We start from the raw sequence: 25,361 nt of genomic DNA, 5'->3' as shown, positions 1-25,361 counted from the left end.
TCAAATTTGAAATTCGTTCCACAAAAAAAAATTAATTTCACAAGAGTTTAACTATGAAGGCATGCTGGCTTAAACTTACATATGTTAACTGAGCATTGTGAATATGAAAATCAATAGTTAAACTCTTATCAGTGGTTAACTTCGCACTGTGAATTTGGCCCTAAGGATTAAAAAGTTGAGCTATTCAGATGACAAGCAGTGTATGTGGCGTACGTTTGGGAGAGTGGACCTTTTTACTCCAGAATGCGTGTGCAGTGGCTCTCATTGGTATACGTGTATTATGGTGATTTCGTTTCTTGCAAAAAATGTTGCCCTCCCCCGGTGCAAAATGTGTTCGACGTTACACTCAACCCTGTAAAAAGGCCTGTTTTTGCCTTCTTGCCCTTGTATAGCACACGCATCCCTAACATTGTCGTTTTAAACAACCATCTGATTTTCAGGGCAACCATCTCCCCTAACAAGGCTTGACAGGGCAGAGAATGTGCCTTTTTTGCCTTACAAGAGTGTGACATTTTAAGAAACGAACACAAAATTTCCCCACCCTTTGCCTTTATTTTAGAATCGAATACGAAAAGAGAAAGGGGCAATCAAAAGGCGAAATTTTTTGGTAGAAACGAAATCACCATTAGTAAGATTCGTTGCCCCCTTTATGTTTGCCCATGGTTTTCCCCAGATCTAGCCCGCGAAATGGGCTCGGGCAAAAAATCCCATACGGGCAAATGTGCCCGTGTCTGCACTAGACTAAACGTGGTGCGAAACCGATCCATGGTTGCTCGAATTACCGACTCTGCTGGGCGATTATGTCGACCGAATATTGGACGCAGCGCGTGATGCAACGCGCGAACCGAACTATTATTTTGGTAATAAATTTGCACGATTTTCAAACGTTGTTCCGGAGTAAAAGCCTGATTATGGCAACTTAACTTAACTTAACGGAACGTAGAACTTAGAGAATCAAAATTAAACAGATTTCGACGTGGCATTAAGTTATGTTAAGTTCAATTATAAGCAACACCCATTTAACAGAATTTTTAAGAGAGAGCCGTAAGTTACGTTAAGTTGCCATAATCAAACCATAAGTCTTGTTCATTATGAAATGGCAAACCAAACTGAGTATAAATCAAGTAACAGCTGCAGTGATCGGACTTTAAAAAAATTCTGTGTGGTAGAATCTGGGAAAAAACGTGGTAGATTTCAAAAAAATGTGGTAAATCTCTGGGTTTGGATCAAAGTCTGTACAAAAATTAAAAAAAGGTTTTTGAAAAAATTACCTCAGATGACTGAATAGTTTAAGCTTAAAAAGTTTTCGCAAAAATATAAAAAAAAATTTCTACGGAATCATAATAATGAGATTTTTGATGCTGTTTTTGCACTTCTTTCAAAGACTGGTTTAAGAAAAACTTAAATAACTCAGCCAAAACCTTACCATTTAGACTTATGAGGTATCATTGGTAAGGCATTTTCTCACCCTTTTAATTTCTTTGCGAATAAGCTCATTCAAAACATGAAAAAGGGAGGTGAGATAAACGAGTGTCATTCCATGTTGAATTAAGATGTGTTGGTATTGAATAAAAAAAAAATTTGGACGTGAATGAGTTTTTTTTTGCAAAGAAACAAAAAGGGTGAGAAAATGATACCTGTGATACCTTATAAGTCTATATCGATAAAGTTTTGGAGCAGCTTTTCAAGTTTTTCTTAAACAAATCTTTGAAAAAGGTTTTATGTACACTGCCGGAACAAAGTATTTGCACAGCAATTTTTTCACAATATATGCAAAAACTTTTATTCTAATATTTTTCCGCCAATTTTGTATAAAAATATAGTTCATTCAACAGCAAAAAACATAAAAATATAATTCCTAATCTTTTTGCAAAACTCGCTAAAATTCAGCAAATTTTGATCAAAATTTTCAACTTTTTAATCAGATGAGTATGCAGTTTTGCAGCCCATTAAATTATAGTAAAAAAATGCAAGTTCGGAGTTAGTCAAAAATCGCGTTGATTTTTGAGAATTTTTTGGTTGAAGGTGTTTTGCATTTTTTCTATATAAAGTATTTTCGAAAAAAATTTTTGTATGGAAGAGACTGCGTGAAAAAAATACCAAAAATCAACGGTAATCCCTAGCTACTTAAAACTTGCACATTATTATAATAAAATTGATTGGGCTACAAATCTGCATACTCAATCTGATTAAAAAGTTGAAAATTTTCATGAAAATTTGCTCAATATTCGTGAGTTTTAGATAAAGTTTAGGAATTGTATTTTTATGTTTTTTGTTGTAGAATGAACCATATTTTTATACGAAATTAGCGGAAAAATATTAGAATGAAAATTGTTGCATATGTTGTGAAAAATTTGCTGGGCCAATACTTTGTTCCGGCAGTGCAGATTTTTCAAGCTTAAACTGTTTTGTCATCTGAGGGGATTTTTACCAAAAAATCCTTAAAGAAACTATTTTGACTTCAAAAAGAAAAATTTTCCTTTTTTTTTGTTTTGGACCAATAGCTGTAATAAACAAAAAGTACAATCCTTGTTTTCAAGGAAAACTTCGCAAAAAAACCTCACAAATACCTGAAAAGCCGAGTGGGAGCCTTTGAATGCTAGCTGACAGACAGTTGGGGGGGTTCTTGACCCTTCAGCTATCAGACTGTTTACACAAATAAGTTTTTTAGACTCCCTATTACGAGAAAAAAAGGTTTCACCTAAATGGCAAACTTTTTAATTAGACTCTAAAAAAATTTTATTTTAGTATAATAAAGTGCAAGATTGAAGTTGCTAAAAATTGCGTTGAGTTTTGGAATTTTTTTTTCCTTGACAGTGTAAGGCAGTTCCTACAATATTAAGATATTTTTCGAACATATTTTAAGAGATTTCTGCAACCTTGTGGAGCGCTGCCAGCTTTTATTTTTATCACATCACGAAGTAGCGAACAAATGTGGCACGTTCCAGAAACAGCTAATTGGGATTTGCCGATTTTGACAATTATCAAGTAACAGTAAACAACGTCTCAGAAACCTTAGATGCACTTAAATTTGCTAATACTTTCACGAAAATCGCCGGCTTTTAACATTTTCGCTATTAATTATTTTATAAATCATATATTTTGCAATTTAACACAATAAAAAGGAGTTTTCTGTCGAAAAATTGATTACTGAGAAAATTTACTATTTTACAGTTTATTTTATCCTCCCATTCGGTTTTGTTTACTTTTACTTAAGAAATTTCATCGTCGCCGGGAATGCGGAATCTGGTATTATATCATTCTTGTTAGATACCATATAGTGTTTAGTGTTGGACAATTTTTTCTCTTAAAATTAAGAAAATTATGTCAAGCAAAAATAAAACTACNTTTTGTTTACTTTTACTTAAGAAATTTCATCGTCGCCGTGAATGCGGAATCTTGTATTATATCATTCATGTTTCCATATCGTGTAAAATTAAGAAAATTATGTCAAGCAAAAATAAAACTACTCAAAGACGCGAATATGTGGTAGATTTCAGACCTTGAGTGTAGATGCTCAAAAAAGTGGCAGATCTATCACAATGTGGTAGAAGTCCGATCACTGAACAGCTGTCAGAAAGAGCAACTCCGAAAAAAGTATTGCCTCATTGAAAACTGCACGTTTAAAAAAACACCCTTTATTTTTTTTTTATTTGATGTCCAAAAGTAGTCAGCTACGAAATACACGCAAAGCAAAAACTCAAACTCGGCTATTTATCCAAGTTCAGCCAGGTCGGCTAAAAAATACGCGACCTGAAGGGTAGTGCTGTTAAGTGAAAAACCTGCTCTATTGTGAATTGTTAATGGGAAAGTGGAGAGGGAAATTTTTTGTTTCTTTGTATACGTGACTTGTATTTTAAATAAGTATATATATTACGCAAATACCTCGCTTAATTACTCAACTGATTTTTAAATCTAAATCCCGTTAAACAAATCACATGTTTCTTGCCAGCTACCAACAGGGTTGCTTAAGTAGCTAAAAGGAAATTTTACCCGAGTTGAGCGTTCTTTTGTCGCTCGCTTACAAAAAAATTCAGCTATAGTTGATTGCTGGGTAGTTATAATTTAGCTATAACCCAGCCCCGTTTCCTGCAAGGTTTGAATACACTTTCTTTCTGCACTTCACAAATACTTTTTCGAATTGAGGACAAATAAGAGGAAGATCGACATTTTATATTATAATTTTGAAGTTACGTCTGCCGAAATTCGGATATGGAACCATTTACAGCAGAATATGTACACAAATATGAAATGTAATACAATAAAGTAAAAAGTTAAAAAAAAATATTTTGTTTTTCTTATTGATATTTTATGTCCAAAAGTAGTTAGTTAAAAGTTAGTTGACATCAAATGCAGAGGTAACCACCCTTGACTACATCTAATACTAAGGTAACCAGCATCGACTATTTCGCGGCCATCGTCATAGAAATATAGTTAGCTTTCCTCAAAGAAAATATACAGATCATAGCGACCTTTAGTTCCTTCATAATCAACTTCAAGTTAACTTATAGTTAATTACATTCCCCGCAGGGTCCTACACAACTACATAAGTATATAATGTATATGAACACAAGTACATTATTTAATGCAACTACATTTGAAACTTTGTTGAGCGGAGAATGAGGAAAAGTCAAATGACATTGTGCGGCAGCCAAAACCACCCCGCACTTTTGGTAGCATTTTCTGAAAGTATGGGTGCATTCCAAAACGTCAAAATACAAAGCATCAGTCTCTTTTATTTCTAAACCTCATCAGATTGTAATGCCAAATGTGCGCAACCATGTTTAGAGCTGTATACTGGAGTAACAATATTGAAAGAAATATTCTTTAAAATAAAAGGTCTAAGTGAGTTTATTAATAGAACCACAGATCAAAAATTGCTAAATATTTTAAAATACTTAGAATGAATTACCAAACTTCCTTAAAATTATTTCATTTCTGCTCTAGGCCTGGGTAACGCAGCAAATTTGCGGACGCTGATACCATGAAGCCAGCACCATGGCCGGTATCAGCGCATTGAATCCACGCAATTGCGCCATGTCTCCTTTTGCAAAGCCAACTGAACGAGCGAAGCGCAACCAGAGAATGCTAATTAACAGCCAGCGCATGGAATTTGACATATTCTGATCAGTGTTGCCAGAGAAAATTTCGTTTGGAGCTAAACCGGTCGAAAAAAAGATCTAAAAAGAGATAAAATAATACTAATAGTAGCTAAAATGAAGAGCTACATATTTTTTTAAAGTTGGGCACTTATTGACGTAAGGTTGCTTTTGAAGTGAAACTTCTTAGGCGGCGGTATCGCAAAAATGGAGAGTGAAATTTTTAAAACTGAAAACGTTACATGAGTGAGAAGGAAGATATAGGTAGTATAGGGAAGGGGAAAAAAGAAATAAAGCGACGCATGACGGGTACGAGTACCTACATGTATATATATGTATGTTTGAATGCACGTATGTATGTATGAACGAACTCATTGCGCATTTCAGCTCTGCCGCTACCAAGCAATCTTATCTTATCTTATCTATATATATAAAACAACAGCCGTTTTCGTTGTTCGGACTTAACTCAAAAACCACTGCATAGATTTCAGTCAAATTTTCAGAGGTTAGACCTTGCATATATGGTCCTATTATAGGCTACCAGAAAACTCGGTAGGTGGTGCTGGAGTCGAGTTATTTATAAAAGCCGTATTTATGAACCTATTTTTAACCGACTTCCAAAAAAGGAGGAAGTTCGTCGGAAAATTTTTTGTTTTGTTTTTTGTTTATGTATGTTACCGCATAGCTATGTTACCTGCTATGCACATTTATATGTTATTTTTAATTTTTATTGGTTAAACTCGAAAAATAAAAATCATTGTAAATTACAGTGGGGCGTACGACAACAAATACGTGGGTATAAATAGAATTGTTTTACGATGATTACAACTTGTTTATTTTTTTGGTTAAAACTTAAAAAAATTATGATTATTTTCCGTCCCTGATTAGTAAGGTAAAACAAATTCCGCGCCATCAGAAAAAGGATTTTCTTCTAATTAATTTTTGAATTCTTTAACCTAGATACAAGAGTTTATGGTGGATACACTGCATCTCGAAATTTCCATTTTATCAACGCTTTAGTTTGGCTTATATATGTATACCAAATACAACTAAAACTTTCTGGAGCTAAAAAAGTGCTAGATAAATTTGAAAAGAGCTAAAAAAAGAGCTAGGAGCTAAACCTAATTTTCGGAGCTAAATAGAAAAATAAAGAACTAAATCTAGCTCCAAAAGCACCAAAATGGCAACACTGATTCTGATGAATATACGAGTAATTATGTACACTTGTATGTATGCTACCGTGAGTAGTAGATATCAATGAAAATTCATATGTACATACCTATGCATGTGCACAAGAACGTTATCAATAAATGATTTTGGAGTATGTACATATATATGCGTGGAAAATGGGAACAAATGCAGTATACACACATTTCTAAAAAAAAAGAAAATAGGTGCTCTATAGAGGAATTTATACAGATTAAAATAATTTTTTTTGTTGGTGGTAACAAAAAATGTAAGTTTTATTCAAGGTCAAAACGTAAAAAATGGATTTCATTAAAACTAAATATCTCGTAAACTATTATTGATTTTGGAAGGATTTTAATGTCGCTTGAAAGGAAAAATGCCTCTCTTTTGACATACAAATAATGATATTCTCTATTGATAAAATTTATGAAAAAAACAAGTTTTTATCAAAATAATTTCTTTTTTAACAAACGTACTTTTTTCTTTAAAAATCACTTTATTAACATTATATATAAATATCACCGTAGGAAAGCATGTAAATTTCTTTTAGCGTAGGCGGCCTTCGGCCGAGCTTATAACCCTGACAAAGTAGAATTCTCCATTCTGTGTTGCCGAAGAAGAGGGGCTGAAGACCTTTTGCAGATAACACCTTACAGCGTAGGCGGCCTTCGGCCGCACTTAGGGATTATAACCCTCACGAAGTAGAATTCTCCTTTCTGTGTTGCCGAAGAAGAGGGGCTGAACACCTTTTGAAGCTAATTTTTATATGTTGACAATAACGTGATTTAATAATACAAATTATTTTGTTTTTAATCTTGTAATGTTTTTTTTATAATAACTCATTTTTCTCATAAGTCTTACAAAAAAGTAAAACATGTATATTGGACCGTATCGAAAAAAACTTCAGCCGTACACCCCCTCATATGAAGTATTTTTGAAAAGCATTTAAAAAAATTTTGCTTTTATTGTTTTTGGACAACCCTAGTAGTCGCCCAATTACATTTTTCTTCATATCTTCGGCATTTATAGTCGGATTTTAAAGTGTGATACACCAATGTTTTTGTCAGGAAGAGGGGTTTTTCCTACGGAAGCTCATTGACCTCATGTGCTCCATTGTGGTNTCAATGTTTTTGTCAGGAGGAGGGGTTTTTCCTACGGAAGCTCATTGACCTCATGTGCTCCATTGTGGTAGTTAACCACCAGATCTCAGTTGCTACCACCCTAACGTACTGCCCCAATGAGAGTAAATTAACAGCCCTATTCTAATAAAACCTCACAACTGAGTTGTGAGCAAAAATTTGTGAGATTTCTTGTGAGGTCTATTTTGTGAGGTTATTCTTGCCCACACCTCATAAGAAAAAAGCCATCACACGAGGTGAAAAGCATTTTGCTGTCTAACAGCTGTTTCGTAAATAAAATAAATACAAAAGATGGATGCTGAACAAAAGGAAAAATAAATATTTTTGCAATTTGTTTAGTTTTTTGTTAGTTACTGATTTTATTTATTTTCTAGGCGAATTCAAAAAGAAATAACAAAGCAGGAGTAGCTCCAGTACTTCACACAGTTTGCAATCCACAACTTGGTGCAAAAATTTGTATGGAAATGAAATCCTATGCCTGCTCTAACTCCCGCAAAAACAAGCAATAACTCTGCCATTACTGAATATACTTTTAGTTAAAAAAAAATTAACACAGACACTGATAGCGAACGAAAATTAACAAAACATTATTCAATTGCTCAATAAAAATCGGCTGTTTTTCTCTTGTGAGGGTCTCATTCGTACATCATAAATTTTCTGACAATTGTGAGCGTATGAGCTTTCAAATTTACGCCAGCATAGGGATAACCTCACAATAGTCAGAAACCTCACAATAGTGATTGTGATGATTTTTGTGAGGGCAACAGGATAGGGCTGTAAAGACCGCCAAAAATCATTAACCTTTTGCGAAAGAAGTATTTAGAACCCGAAATAAAACGCATTTTATTTTTAGTTGGAAAACCATACGGAAAAACCAAATTGTATTACTTTTCTCCGCTCGCACACAACAGTTCGTGACTTGATTGTTTTGTAATGGAAATTTTAATCCATAAAATTGCGGCGGGATTCAAGCTGCTTGTATTTCTGTCGGCTGTCGAGTTTAGCTAAAATGTGGCCCATGCTTGTTCATCGGTGACCGCCATTGCAGATTCATGAAATATATGAACAAAACGCTCGATGTTTTGCGAATGACATGGACGAGCTGTGAAAAAGATAAGTTTACCAAAGAAAAAATAATGTTTTTTCATTGTGCTAACCTGGTACAGCCGCACGCCCCCCCTTCGGGACCTCCCGCAGAACCCTAGGGAACCGTTTGAAAATGGGGGAAAAACGGCATCTACCGAGGCAAACTAAGCAGTTTGAAGTGGAATATAGCCCAACTAACAGAAACCGTGGGATTTTTAAATATAAGAAATTATGCCATGTTGGTTATCAGGTGATTTTGTATAAAAAAAGTTATTAAAAAAATTTTTCACTAAAAATATTTTTATATTAAAAAAACGCTTCAGATAAAAATGTTATAGTAATAGTAATATGATTAGGGCTGCCAGACGTCGCGGTTTTCCCGGACATGTCCCGGTTTTAGACTTTTTGTCCCGGTGTCCCGGTCCAACCTTAAAATGTCCCGAGTTTCGTTTAAGTGTCCCGGTTTTCGATTTGATTGCACAAATTTTCAATAAAAATGACTACACTGAGAGAAAAAACGCGTTGTAATATTAAGAAAAATTTTATGAATTTACTGGGGGAAATAACGCATAGTAAACATGAATATTTTTTATTTGATTATCGTTTTAAAATGTTCGTACTTAAAAACAATACTTTCATACCACGCACACGTGGTGTTGAATCAAACTGAACATTTGAATGCACATTTACATGTCTGGCTGTAGCACATGTTAGGAGTGCACGAAGATGCTTGCCACAAATTGCTAATTTTCAGAGCGTCCCATTACAGGCAGCATGGAATTTAAATATTTTTTTTTAACTTAATTATGAAAAAGCATCCGTTCATTTTAATATTGGCGTATTTGAATTGAATATTTCTATACTAAATACTAAAATTTGTATACTTAAATTTATTACGAGTTGGGTTGGTTCATGTTGGGTTGGGAGTTGGGTGGTTTCATGTGCGAATTTTTTTTAAATTCTTTTTTTAAATTTTTGATTACTTATAAGTACCGTGCCGTACAAAATTATTGGCTCGGAGACTCTTTCATCTGATCACAAATTTTGAAAATGTAGCTTTTGAGCTAATTAGTAAAGTGCAAGTCTGAAGTTACTAGAAAATTTCGTTGATTTTTTGCAATTATTTATTTTTTGCTGACAGTGTCTTCCACATACAAAAAAATGTCGAACATAGTTTGTATGGAAGAAACTCTCAGTAAAAACAATACCAAAAATCAACTAAATTTTTATGGGCTGCAAAACTTCATTTTCAAAATTAGAAAGTTGCGAATTTGTATGCAAAATTATTGCATTTTCCCGAGTTTTCCACAAAGTTTAGAAATTTTATTTTTATGTTTGTGAAAAATTCTCTGTGCTTTAGTTGTGATAAATTGTTTTGTTTTGCTAGTGTACGTTGTAATGATCTCATGATCGCATGTTTTTATGTTTTTGTTTGTCAAAATAAAATTTTACTACATCCTTTCGTACGTAATGTTTGTCGAAACGAAAGGGAAGGGAGCGAGAGGCCTCTCCCCCCCTTAAGTGTCCCGGTTTGGCAACAGAGGTATCTGGCAGCCCTAAATATGATAGTATTTTAGCGCAGAACTTGACTCTGCGTGGGCGGCCTTCGGCCGCACTTAGGTATTATAACCCTCACTATAACACTCCTTTCTGTGTTGCCAAAGAGGGGGCGGCTGAACACTTTTGCAGAGAACACATATTTTCCATGAAAAGGTTTATATTTTTAATGCTTACTGGGTTATATCTTATTTTCTTTTGTCTCACATCCTTCTTGTATATTTTGGAGTTTGACAGCTGAACGCCGCCATTTAATTTGCATATGCAACCAAGGGCACGCGTGATTTTAAAGGTGTTTTTATTTAATAAATTGTGATTATTTGGTTAAAGTTAAAGTAATAGAGAAAGTTATAACTAATCGAATAAAGTGTAAAGTGAAGGGGAATATAAAAATGTATTGGTGAAGTGGCTGCTTTAAGGAGAATAGAAGTGACGCTAATTTACGAATTTTACAAAGAAGGACATATTTAAAACGGATTTTCTAAATAAATTAGTGGCCAAATATTACAAAAGTAGGTGTTAAAATAATGTGTAGACACTTGACTACACGTGTGTGTGAAATGTTTTTTTTTNTATTTCAATTAAAATAAATTGAGAAATTTATTCTTCGACCTTCAATAACACCAGTAATTGATATTTCCACCTCAAAAAAACAATACCGTTATGATCAGGACTAACACCCCTATCGATCCAAATATAAATTTTTTTAACCAGAGAAATATACGTATTCTGCTCTTATACCAAGTAATTAACCAATTTAAAGAATAAAAATCGACTCAACAAAGTTGAAGCGGATAAATTCTCCACATTGAAACACAAAAAATTTTGTATATTCATTTTAACACATAAATAACGAATAAATTAACAATTCAAAGTTTCTCTAAACACAACTCAAACAAGCTAATAGTACACTGCGTTGCATAATTATAAGACCGCGACATATTAACAAATTTTGAATATTTATTTTTAACCGACTTAAAAAAGAAGGTTATCAATTCGTCGGATTATATACATATTTTTTGGTATGTTACCGCATACATTCGACCACCTCCACGGATTTCGATAATTATTTTTCTGTCGGAAAGGTAGTGGCTCACATGTGGTCCCATACTAATTTGGTTTAGATCCGATCATTGGTTCATGAAAAAATTAACGGTACTCCTAAATTTTGTATATGACAATTGAAGTCGGTTGTGTTTTTTGATTAAAAATTACTTTTTAAATTATTTAATTGTATTACTTGCAAAAGAAATTGCTTTCGTTCTTCGTCTTTCGCCAATGTTCGATTATAATTTTTTATCAACGCTATACCTCATTCAGCAATATATTAACATATTTAATACTTTTAATCGTCTCTAAGACAGCCAACTTCAGGGTAATTTTTTAGAGAATTTAATGCCCTACAAGAATATGCCTAGAAAAATCTTTATCCCTTTTTTACAACGCTTTTATCAACTTGCAATGTTGTATGTCCAGACCACCATTTTATACTATAAATATAGCAAAGGTAGTTATGGCAAACCTAGTCTAGATATCAACCTCGTCCTAGGTATCATATCAAAGACATACAATTAGAAAAACTCTAGAGATAGATGTCGCCTCGCCAGAAGAAGTTAAAAATATGCACTACATACGCTACAGCGGAAATGGCGATACGCCATTTCTTTAAATGAAATTAATTGCTGCTATATGTATGTATGTATATATGTAGGCATATACTAAATGTGAGCAAACAACATTTTGCTTGCATAGTCTTCTGTTCTCTTTTCACTGCAAGTTGAATTATTTTAGTATCTATTACAGAATTTTATACAGACAAGACTAAAAAGTATAAAATAAATTAAAAAAAAAACTTTTTAATGTACCACGCTTTTATAAATGGACTAAATTAGAAAATATTATTTCTCAGTCCCATAGAACTTGTTTTGATAACTTTTGATTTTGAAATTTTAGCAAGTCATTATAAACAATTTATGAGATTGAAAATGAAAAGGAAGGGCGCATGTAATAGGCCTGATTTGAAATTGAAGAGTAATATATGTATGTATGTGGGTATATTAATAACGACCGCTTAAAATCGATCTATAATTTATTTTACTCTACCTTTCAAAGTTCTTTTGTAGCTCGGTTGCAAAAGAATGCACCTACTATAAATGTAGCAAAGCTATTTATGGAAAATTCTAGATATCGACCTAGTCTAGATATCAACCTCGTTGTAGGCATCATATCAAGGAGATACAATTAGAAGACTATAGATGTCGCCCCGCCAGAAGAAGTTAAATATTGCGCCTAAATATATGCACTATTTATATACGTCACAGCGGAAATGGACGACACGACATTTCTTTAAATGAAATAAACTGCTGCTATATGTATGTATGTACATATGTGTGTTTATACTAAATGTGAGCAAACAACATTGTGCTTGCATAGTCTTCTGTTCTCTTTCACAGCAAGTTGAATTATTTTAATATCTATTGCAAAATTTTGTACAGACAAGACTAAAAAGTAGAAAATAAATAAAATAAAATAAACTTTTTAATATACATACAACGCTTTTACAAAAGGACTAAAAAGTAGATTATTTCTTAGTCCCACAGAATTTGTTTTGATAACTTTTGATTTTGAAATTTTAGCAAAAGTCATTAAACAATTAATGACATTGAAAATGAAAAGCGTGGGGCGCATGTATTACACTTGAATTGTTATGAAAAGTAACATATGTATGTATGTGGGCATATGAATAACGACCGCTTAAAATCGATCTCAAATTTGTACTTTCGCTGTAGAATGTTATGTAGTTTGACTATTGTCAATGAGATAGAATGCTTTGTACTGCATGCGCTCCACGTTTTTCGTTTTTAATGTCATTAATTGTTTATAATGACTTTTGCTAAAATTTCAAAATCAAAAGTTAACAAAACAAATTCTGTGGGGAGGATAACTTCGATAAACGGAGAAATTACTTTTTTGCTTATGAGTTAATCTCTTCAAACAAATTGGTTTGGTCCAATACTCAGAAAAAAAGTTGATTTTGCCGTATAGTGTAATTGATAGCTTTCGTTCAAAACCATATAAATATAACTAACAAGCAAATACCCGGCGTGCTTCCCCAGCAAACATTTCATAAATGAGTCTTTAAGGAGTCCTATTTCGGAGCCTTTACGCTCATAATGAGCTCATTTAAGAGACCGATATGAGGGTGTTTCCGTTCCTCCGAAGGTTGACTTATATGAGCTTAAATTCATACATCAAATAACCTCAATATGAGTCATATTGAACTCTTATTGGCTCATTTTGGACTCTTTTAAAACCATTTTTGGCCTCATATATGAATCATTTCAGACTCTTTTTGAGGCTCTTATCGGCCTCATAAATTACTACATTCGGACTCTTATTTTAAGTTGTTCTTTGGGTCTTATTTAACGCACTATATTTGCAAAGGAATTCAGCAAAAATTTCTTTCAAATATCATACATACATACCTACGTGCATATACGCATTCCAACATGCATTTAATAGCAACAGCTGCTGCTAAATTTTGTAAATTTTTTGTTTTCTAATTATTTTAAATTTCTGTATAAACAAGTTTAGATATAAATTTCGAATCTTTATTGCCTTTATATTGCCACAAGGTGCTGGTTCATAACTTGGATCATATATATAATATATAAGATTCATATAAGAGTAAAAAAATTTTTGTTTTTGAAAGTCCTATTTCTTACCTACCTATGACTCCTTTCGGACTCATATATTTTGAACCCTTAGAATATGTTTGCGGGGTCACTACGCCTTAAACATATTTTTGTGTTGTTACTTCTTCACAAAACTCTTATGGCTTCATTCATAAAAAATAAATAGATTTGCAGAGCATTATGAAGTGAGATTTTCAAACAAATTTTCGATTTGTGAAACATACTTTACCTTTTATAAATAAACTAGCCGACCACGGATGCTCGAGATTACCGCGTACAAAGTATCTCGACTTTCCTTTGTACTATGTATAGATGTGTTAGTCAATATATTTTCGAAGGTATTTAAACCGGGAATTCAAATTTACACTCTTTAACCCGATTCTACATATCGTGCACTTTCTTCAAAGNGTTTGTACTATGTATAGATGTGTTAGTCAATATATTTTCGAAGGTATTTAAAATTTACACTCTTTAACCCGATTCTACATATCGTGCACTTTCTTCAAAGGTGTATTAATTCAGTATTTACCTACCTTACCTTTAACTGAATAAAAATTTCCAAATAGGTGGCAATCCGCTACAAAAATATTTTCGATAATAAACTTTCTTAAACCTCTTTAGTTTGATATCCGTATTGTAATATTTCATTTATTTTATCAATTTAACAATTGGATAGAATTTTTCAAATAGGTGGCAACCCTCTTCAAAAATGCTTTTGGCAATAAACTTTTCTAAGCCTGATGTATTGTGGAACGATTTTCCGATTGTCAAGGTATGACGGAAAATCGTTCCACAATACATCATACTCCTACCCTGTCGGAAACACAAACAACCAAAAGAAGTTTTCTAAGCCTCTTTAGTCTGATACCCATATTGCAATATTTAATTTATATTATCAATTAAATCAAATTAAAATTTTCAAACCGGTGGCAACCTTTCACAAAAATAGTTTCGACTGTAATTCTTCTTAAACTCTTTCTTTTGACAGCCATATTACAATATTTGCTTTATCTTAGCAATTTACTTAAACTGTAATTTTCAAAACGGTGGCAACTCTCTAATTATTGTTTTCATATATTTTAAGTTAGGCCTCATGCAATGCATTGGTGGAAACTGCATTCGATGCATTCGTTTTCGAGTAGTGCGCATACAAACATACAGACAGACAAAAAAAACTTCTAAAAATTGTGGATTTGGCTTCTGTACAAAATTGAGATATATACATACATACATGTGTATATCGTAACGAATTTTTAGTAAAACATAGCCGTTTGTGTACTTAACTAAAAAACTCTACCAGAAAACGCGCGATATATAAGAAATCAACTACGAAACTTTATTTTATACTTTTACTCCGATTTAGCTCTGCCGTAGTTCTAATTACACACATGCTTTGAAACTAAAAACTAATAAAAAATCTCACCTTAAAATCCAAAATGTTCGATCGCCGAATAGGTTGAACTTTTTGTTGCTGGGCATGCGCACATTCAAAACTTTAACAGTCCGAGTCGCCGAGGGTATTTGTGTGAATTCCGCCATAGTGTGAACGTCGTTATTAGAGCAGGTGGAAGGTATACAAACGCCAACATAGATGGTTCTAGTCTAAAAGTTAAATAAATGTAAACATGTACTACATGTAGATTAATTCGAAACCGTATGTAAACTAAGAGTACATATCGGTCATTTAATAAAATACTGTCACAAGTCAAAAAAGGGAATTATTGAGCTTATGACGCAGAATTACACCTTATATCATTCCTCATAATGTATAAAAATTCTTTGTTAAAAACTTGCTTAGTTACCGCGTGAGAAGAGAATATGTATGTATATGTGCAGGATCCCGGGATCCCGGCCTTTTTAAGGTCACAAAAATTTCGGGATTCTTGGCAAATAAACCCGGGATTTGCGGGATTTGTAATTTGATGGCGATAATAGAAACTCCTTTTCTTGACCAGTATTGGCTTTTTTATTTAAAAATTAATATTTTTTTATAAATGTCTAGCTCATTATACATATAACACCGCGCGATAGTCAATTTTGAACACAAATATCAGTATATTCACGAAACCATGGGCCAAATATAGCAAAATTGCGTTCTTAGTTTTTCACTGTGACGTCAATTGGTCAAAAATGAATTAAAAAATTCAGATAAATGTGCTTAGGGAAGAAATATGCGTATTAAAGAGGAAATCCTGAAGAATTCAAACAGATTCAAGTTTTTGGTGCAGAAAGACTGGTAAGTATTGAAAATGTCCTTTTAAACTTTTGTCCTTGAGATTTCGCAATATTTGTTTTTGAAAAAATTATTTGCTAAGGACCTATATAAACTCGATAAATTCCTCGAATTTCGTCCTTCTAACTTTATCAGCTTAAAAAATTACCTATTTGTTCTTGTGAATCCAAAAAATTTTAAGTTTCTTAAGCTTTAAAGAAATTTCCTCTTGCATTTGGTATACATTTTTTTATTCTGCATTGCATTGGATTTTTTAAATAATTTTTGGAATTATTCATATCTCTGAAATAANGAGAGAGTAGGTTTCTAACCCATTTATTTATTATTTATATTATGGTAGGAGAGCTTCTCAAACAATATAGAAAAATTTTTTCGATTTAAGTAGTTGAAAAGTAATGAATATCTAAATCTCGGGATTGTGCTAATGACATCCCGGAAATCCTGGGATCGGAAAAGCTGAAAAATTTATATCCCTAATATGTACATATATAAGTATCTTTTTTCTGCATATTATTAGTAAATTGAAACCCGCAAACGCTTCTCCTGATAAAGTTAGTTTTTGAGTTGTGTTAGTCTTCTAGTAAATGTGCGATATACATATATATATTTTCTTGACTATGAATATGGGCTATATGTCCATATTTTGTTTCTTAGATTTCGAAGATTTTTGATTATAATAATAATAGCACTGTGATACAAAATTGAGGTTCATGTATCCGTATTTGATAAAACCAAAAGGAAATGAAANGCTTTAAAGAAATTTCCTCTTGCATTTGGTATACATTTTTTTATTCTGCATTGCATTGGATTTTTTAAATAATTTTTGGAATTATTCATATCTCTGAAATAACAAAGTCCTTTAAAATAAATCCTGACGTCAGAGAGAAAAAATAAAAACGCCACTGTGATATAAAATTGAGGTTCATGTATCCGTATTTGATAAAACCAAAAGGAAATGAAAGCTTACACCTTCCGTAGCGAAATCCCAAAAAGATTTTTAGCCTATAGATCGAGGAATTTATTTTTGATCGAAACGTACTAGATTTTTCCTGTTTTTAATCTGAGTAATCCATTATTTNGTGATATAAAATTGAGGTTCATGTATCCGTATTTGATAAAACCAAAAGGAAATGAAAGCTTACACCTTCCGTAGCGAAATCCCAAAAAGATTTTTAGCCTATAGATCGAGGAATTTATTTTTGATCGAAACGTACTAGATTTTTCCTGTTTTTAATCTGAGTAATCCATTATTGCCAGTTTCATTATTAAGTTAAGCTAGATGATGTGACAAATATCATTACATTATTTTTGCTAAAAAAAGATAGCATTATCGTGATAAAAAGCGTTTATTTGAAATGTTTTGTGAGAAAAATTAACATTTTTATCGAGAAAAATACTTTCTTAATTAAAAAATAGTATCTTCTATTACAAAATGGGGTTTTTAGTTACACTTAGAAAAATTATGGTATGAAAGTATTTAAAAAAATGGCTAAAAAATTTGAAAATAACGAAAAAATTATAACTTTATTTTTTCAACCTAATCTAACACTAAACGCATTACTTTTATTTGTCAATGTTATTGTGGCTTATTAAAATTGTATTTTTAATATTTGTTATTGAGCTTTGTACCACGATTGTTTATTAGGAAAAATTGAAAAAGCAACAAAGTCTAAGCGNGTACTAGATTTTTCCTGTTTTTAATCTGAGTAATCCATTATTTATTGCCAGTTTCATTATTAAAGTTAAGCTAGATGATGTGACAAATATCATTACATTATTTTTGCTAAAAAAAGATAGCATTATCGTGATAAAAAGCGTTTATTTGAAATGTTTTGTGAGAAAAATTAACATTTTTATCGAGAAAAATACTTTCTTAATTAAAAAATAGTATCTTCTATTACAAAATGGGGTTTTTAGTTACACTTAGAAAAATTATGGTATGAAAGTATTTAAAAAAATGGCTAAAAAATTTGAAAATAACGAAAAAATTATAACTTTATTTTTTCAACCTAATCTAACACTAAACGCATTACTTTTATTTGTCAATGTTATTGTGGCTTATTAAAATTGTATTTTTAATATTTGTTATTGAGCTTTGTACCACGATTGTTTATTAGGAAAAATTGAAAAAGCAACAAAGTCTAAGCGGTAGAAGTTATAGCACTATTTCGGAGATCACCACATCTCCTCATCAGACTTCTTTTTCTAGACTTCAGCAGGGATCGAACCTGCGAATTCGATGTTCAAAGTCAGAAGCGTTAACCACTGAGCTATGTACATCCCGTAAACTCTTGTTGCTAATTCATTTTCCTTATTCAACCAACTACTATCAAGTGCAGCTGATTTGCCGCTATTTAAACTCGACAGCGTGGTTGTTGTTGTCAATTCTATACATCCATTTGCTTATTTGCTTTTTTGTATAGTTTCAGGCAGGCTCTTCCTAAACTATGTATTTGTCAATATTATTGTGGCTTATTAAAATTTTATTTTTAATATTTTTTATTGAGCTTTGTACCACGATTGTTACTCTTACATTTGGTTAAACGCGCTACTAATGACAGCGGCAAAAAAATCAAAACTTTGTGTTTTCGAATATTACACTATATATACGGTGACCATTCGTACCGATTTTGGCGGGACAGTACCGGTTTTGAGAACATTATCCCGCTGAATATTTTTTAAAAGTCGGGACGTATAAGTGTCCCGATTTTTCCTATTTGTACCGATTATGTCCCGATTTTCAGTGTTTTAATTTTTAATTTAACAAGAGTCTTCCTGTACTCTGGCCCAAGAACAGTTTTTCATACAAATATGGCAGCACTCTCGTTATCACAAAGAACATAGAATACATATAGGGGAGCCACAAACATAACCAGCATCCTTATTTTCTATGAACTTTGGTTATGTTTTATTTTGTCAAACTGGTACTCTCGCTATATTGTTGTCATCATTCTTGTCAACAATTTTTTAAGGTTTTTATAACTTTTTGTTAAGTTTTTTTTTTTATACGGAAACGATTCATACTTGAATTTAGTGAAATTATAAAAATGCTGTTAATACAATGGCGAAAATATAAATAGGGAATAGACATTTTAGCATACTTTGTATGGAATAATATGCGCGAACAAAAAATTGCCAAAAATCAACGGTAAGCAGTGTTGCCGCGAATCATTTTTAGTGGTAGCCACATTCCTATAAAAAAAGGGCTAAAAAGTCGTTGTGGCTAAAAATGGTAGCTAAAATTTTTACTTACATATACATTAGACTGCATAACCAAAAAAACTGGCGGGTTTTCGCCGGGATTACAAAATTTATTATATTTTAAGACGTCCACCAAAATATTTCTGAAAAATATTAAGATTTAAGCGAGCTGGACCGATTTGAAAATACCTCCGAAAGTGGAGTTTTTTATGAATAAAAATAGTTTCTTAAAGAACTTTTTGAAAAAAGTCCCCTCAGATGACAAAACAGATTAAGCTTAAAAAATCTGCATAAAAATATTTAAAAATCTTTTAAACGCAATCGTAAGAATGAGATTTTTGATGCATAAAAATCAAAAATTGTTTGATCGTTTGTGCGATATCGTCAACTCGATTCCAGTTTTGGTTCACGTAACAGTAACAGTAACAGTAACACGTAACAGCAACACAAATGCATTAATCAGTGTTTGGACAACATCGTTTTGTCAGTATCGTTTGAACGACTATCGTTTCAAAGTCACGTGATTCATGCCCAGTTGCAACAAATGAGTCCATACATATTTATGTACATACATAGGTACAAAGCCGTATGCATGTGCGGAGTTTAAATAATCGGAAGTAATAATCAATTGTAGCGCATTTCCTCTTACTATGCATATGCCGAAATTTTGTGCTGGGATATGCGTTACAGCTTCGCAAATTTTACCCCTACCGAAACCAAAGATGTATACACATCAAAAATAAAATTTTATCTGTATCTTAACCAAAAACAAAAGAAAAGTACCACAATAAATACATGAATTATATAAGAATTCAAGGACAAATTAATTATCAGAAGCATTGGTCACGTTCATAAGACGTAGCTGTTTAGCTCATCTGCAAATGAAATTGCAACAAATAGAGATAGTTGTGCCGATACTATTTAGAATTCAACGCTGAGCGGCCGCCGTGTCGAAAAAATCGTTCAATGTTACAATGAATTAAACAGTGTAAAATTATATAGCAAACATCTTAAAAACAGATATTTAGAAACGTAGTATTATTATGAAATATTTTAGTTACTTTATCACGTCAGTAATATAAAATATAATAAATTTGTTTGCAACTGCCACCTAACAAAGCGGCGTTAAATTTAATATAAGCGGCGTAAGTCTTTTCGATCAGCTGTTTAGGCTAAGCCCAACACGTTGAGTTCAGGGAGCGTAAACATTTTCCGCTGGAAAAAATGGCGGAAAGTTGCCAACTGTTGGGCTGAGCGTAACTACTCAACTGTGCGTTTCTAAGACAAACAGCCAACGGTTACCCAACAGCTACCACTTATGAACGCGCCCATTGTCTTTTACTTGCTGAAAAAAGTAATAACAACTTTCAAAAAAGCAAAATCGCTACAGCGAAAAAATGGTTTGAAAACCCGCATAAAAAAATCTCATAAAAAAGGACGTAAGTGTAGTTAGCTTTCCTCAAAGAAACTATACAGATAATTGTGACCTTTAGTTCCTTCCCAATCAACTCCAAGTTAACTTATAGTTAGATAAATTTCCCGCTGGGAAATGCCCACTTTTAGCTCGTGCTTGTTTGTGGTAGTGTCCTTCTAGGCTCATATTTGATAATTATTTTAGTTTTCAGAGATGCTGAATTTGTTGGTGCCAGTTATAGCTCAACCAGCAACCGACGTAAAACCGTAGACCGTGTCAGCTGCCACGACCTACTATCTTATGGGATTCTTGTGTTAAAGCCAGTATGCAGCTCTCAAGAAAAGCAAAAACTCCATATAAAATGACGTACAAGAAATGGCTAGGAAATTTCCTTGTGTAAAATTTTCTTGAGGCAGTACGCAGTTCTTAAGAAATTTGGTATGCCTTCTACTACGGTTTTCTAAAGTTTTTTGTGAAAAAGTGCACAAGGCAACCCATGCTTGCAACAGATATATATGCCCGTTCCTTTATTTCTTGAGGAAAGAGTGAGGCAACAGGCTGGTGAAGTATCAGATTTCAAAATTCCTCGGACACGCACGAAATAATGTCAATTTTTTTTTATAATTTTTTTGAGGGCTGCATACTGGCCTTTAACGAAAACTCAACACCGCATGACGGTGTCTCTATCAACAGCAATTTCATATGTTGATACGGACGGCAGGTGCGGAAGGGCGCCCCCTCGATGGTTGGTTGAGATTTCTTGATTTTCTTCGTTTGCACAAAAAAGTCTTCCGTAAAGGTATAATGCGAATAATAAAATTAAGTGACCTTTTTGTGACTCCAAATGTTTGCTGGGTTTTTACTTTTCTATACAAGACCTAGAATTTAGTGTGCACACTAGGGTGGTCCGAAAAAAATATGCCCTTATTTTTTTATTTTGACATCAACAAATATTTAGAGGTCGCTCAATGCGCTCAAAGCTTTCCATGTATTTTATATGGGGAAAAACGACTTTTCGTAGAAATAGTAAATCAATAATTTGATCGGAAATAATTTTTATCGGAAAACTTTGTTTCTCTTCAGGAGATTCCCAATAATAATACCAAAAACAATTGAGTATTGTTTGAAGAGAACCACAGTTTTCAGATCGAAAAATGTTGATTTTTAAGAATTCCATACCGTTTATACGAAAAGTGGTTTTTCCCATATAAAATACATGGAAAACTTTGATCGCTTTTTTGATTTCAAAGTACAACTTGATTAAAATTTTTTTTCAGGCTTCAAGTATACGTCTATGAATTATATCCAAAAGCAACCAGCTTGATATAGTTTATAGCAATGAAAATAAAGCTAAAGAACAAAGATTTGCCCATATCGGCAACTTGAAACACTATCGAAAAATGATGTATCGACGTGAGATTTTACGGATGCTCTAGATATCAAGTAGCAAACAAAATAATATTTTAAAAACTTCCGACCGATTGAATCAATTATTATTAATCTAGACCCCCTCCGCACGATAATTCTTAGAGGTCGCGCATCGAGATTTTATTTTCTTATAGGAATAACACGTAAGAAAATGAGTTATTCTCTTTTGAGGTGAATGTAATTTTCTAGGAACAATCAAAACGTCCGAAACTGTAAGAATACATTGAGTAGACGCCATTTAAGTGTTATGCAGGCGATTAAAAAAGATAATTTCTGAATTTAAAAAATCTGAGCCTGCATAATAATACTTAAATGGCATGTAGTCTATGTACATATCTATTATTACAGTTTCGGCCGTTTTGATTGATCCTAATTAATTTTTCATATTCACCTCAAAAGAATATGTAACTAATTTTCTTGCGAGACCACTTAGAATTACAGTAGAGAGGGGGGATTATAGGAGGGGACCGGTCGCATTGCAGGATTACTTTAACGTAGTCTAATGTATGTATATTCATACGTATATTTTTATTTACCAAAAATGTGGGAAAGGTTTCATTCAAGAAGATCTTTATCACAAAGAACCCAGGGATAAATGTTGGATTTTCATTGTAGACCGTTGTATAGATTTGCGTATGTGCTTTTGCAAACGGTAAACCTGAATTCTTAGCGGTCCTTGAATTAACGCTGTCATCGTCACCTTCGTGGTAAATGGATTCACATAGCGATAGTGAACCCAACCAATAGTTGTTCCCATAGAAGAAACCAGATGTATAATGGCCGGAAGCGTCATCCACTGAAAAAATAAATCTTTGTATTATTTATATGTATATGTAGAGCATATTTTAATGAAAAATAAAAATACGTTTTTAAAATATATCATAAAAGCTAAAAAAATGCAAAATATCAACAGTTTAGAAATAGTTCCTGCGTCATATACTTAGCCCAAAGCTGCAATAATCATGTAAACTTTTTTCAACGTTTTTCAGCACTGGCTTTTATATAGGGTAACCAGACGTCCTGTTCTATCAGGACTTGTCCTGATTTCAGTGTCGAATTAAAGTGTCCTGACAGATTTTTATTTTCCCGCGTAATGTCCTGATTTTTACAAAGCTGTCCTTTTGTGAACTTTTTACTGTGTAAACATATCGATAGGCGCTTGTTTGTACATCGTTCACATAATAACATAGTGACATATGGGTATTTCCACAAAAATTTAAACCGAAAATGAAAGTAAATGGGTTCAAAAGGCTTTATAGTTTTCAATTTCGTATTCAGATGGCGAAAAAGGGCTATGAAAACGCGTAACAGTGGAGAACTAAAAAAATTAAATACAAAATTTAATTATATATGTATTACTAGTCAAAACATTGTTTGGGGAAAAATCTCTCACGTCCGTTATCATATTTTAATTAAAAATAAAACAAAGACCGGTTTGCTTCTGATTAAAAATGAATTGGTCTTAAAAATGAATATTTGATACTATTTTTTCGTTTATAATAAATAATATAATAAGTTCACAATAAAAAGAAAATGTCTTTAAATATAGTTGCTCAACACTGTGAATCACAGTTGATTTCAGCCCTTATACATAATTTAGAGTTTTTATATTATTTTATTGATGTACATAAGTACATATTACTTTTTTGGGTCAAAAATGACCCTATTTCTAACAGCACGTTATTGCTATTGAAAGCTTATTTTTACAACGCGTGTACGCTCTTTGCTAAGTTTGTTTTCTTCTTCAATGTAATATCATTACCTAAACGTGAAAAGCTGCCAAGTTCATTTTTGTAAATTGTTCAGGAGAGACGGAAAAATCGATGTAGTTTCGCATCATCTGTCATTCAGCAGACTTGATATAATGGCCGAAATCAACTGTGATTCATAGTGCTAAACTATTCTATTCACTTTTTTCGCCAAAATATTCACTGAGTATCAGTTTCATCATACATGTTTACCGGGTGTTCAAAAAGTATAATCGACTAGGCCTTGAAATGATCTTCAGGGTCATGGTCGCAGCATCTACAGGTTTACATGTAAGTATATACGAAGGATCGTAGTATGGCCAAGGTCATATATTCAGGTAAAAGTGTTCCCCTTTTTCCAGTTGTTCGAAGGATAAAGCAATTTCCATGAAAATAAGGAATATCGAAATACTTTTATTTGACCTTAAAATGACCTTCAAGGTCATAGTCAAGACCATATTAGGACGTAACATTTTCTGCTCTTTTCGAATCAGAAATAAAAAATTGGGGTTTCCATTTGAAACTGGCAATGACGTTCAATGTCAAAGTCAAGGTCAAATCAGAGATCACCTACAGATGGCGAGNGACGTAGGACGTAACATTTTCTGCTCTTTTCGAATCAGAAATAAAAAATTGGGGTTTCCATTTGAAACTGGCAATGACGTTCAATGTCAAAGTCAAGGTCAAATCAGAGATCACCTACAGATGGCGAGCACGAAATTCTTAGATCCTTGCCCTCGCCCTTTGTTCTCTGATGAGTGCTTTCTGGAATAGAGGGTGTTCGTGTACTTTTTGAACACCCGATATGTAAAGATCTATTGGAAAATATTACTTTTTAACCAGTTGTAATATTTTCTCAGAATCGGAGTATGAATTTTCGGAGTACGAACCTTATTATTATAGTGAAAGTTAGGGAAATCATTTAAAAGTATAATTTTTGACCCTAGAAGGAAATAAGGTCTGTTTTTAATCAAGAAAGTGGGGTTATGAAAGGAAAACCTCACAGCATTCGCAGAGTGTTGCTTATTTTATTACAACGCTTTTATCAACTTGCAATGTTGTGCGTCCAGAAACTTTCAATGTTGTGGATCCAGAAACTTTCAATGTTGTGTGTCCGACACCATAAAACCTTTGCTTTGAAAAGCTCCTATAAAAAAGCATAGTGCATAGGGCGACATCTGTAGTGAATAGGGCGAGGTAGATGACATCTAGATGTCGCCCTATGTACTACGTTTGCTACAGCGGAAATAGACGACACGCCATTTCTTTAAATAAAATTAATTGGTGCTCGTTTGTATGTACATACATATGTAAATGCATGTGTGTGCACCTTTCTATTAATATCGTTGAATTATTTTAATATCTATTGCAAAATTTTATTCAGACAGAACTAAAAAGTAGAAAAATAATAATTAAAAAAAACTTTTTAAATATACAACGCTTTTATAAATGGACTAAAAAGTAGAAAATAATACTTCTCAGTCCCATAGAATTTGTTTTGATAACTTTTGATTTTGAAATTTTAGCAAAAGTCATTATAAACAATCTATGAAATTGAAAATGAAAAACGTGG

General features: G+C 32.8%; 1 protein-coding gene across 1 annotated transcript in view; it reads right to left on the bottom strand.

Annotated features, from left to right (window-relative positions):
* Positions 1-24,390, bottom strand: part of LOC108359855 (nose resistant to fluoxetine protein 6) — a 72,153-nt gene extending 47,763 nt beyond the window's left edge. The window contains exons 1-3 of the mRNA XM_017611925.1: positions 24,363-24,390; positions 22,577-22,836; positions 15,188-15,366 (exon numbers count right to left, since the gene is read on the bottom strand). Coding sequence (XP_017467414.1) covers positions 15,188-15,366; positions 22,577-22,836; positions 24,363-24,390 — 467 coding nt within the window. The remainder of the gene's footprint in view (positions 1-15,187; positions 15,367-22,576; positions 22,837-24,362) is intronic.
* Between the last annotated feature and the right edge of the window lie 971 nt (positions 24,391-25,361).

Source organism: Rhagoletis zephyria, unplaced genomic scaffold (assembly GCF_001687245.7).
Source record: "Rhagoletis zephyria isolate East Lansing unplaced genomic scaffold, Rhagoletis_zephyria_1.1 Rzeph_scaffold_00481, whole genome shotgun sequence".
Lineage (NCBI taxonomy): Eukaryota > Metazoa > Arthropoda > Insecta > Diptera > Tephritidae > Rhagoletis > Rhagoletis zephyria.
This window is presented reverse-complemented; position numbering and strand designations above follow the sequence as displayed.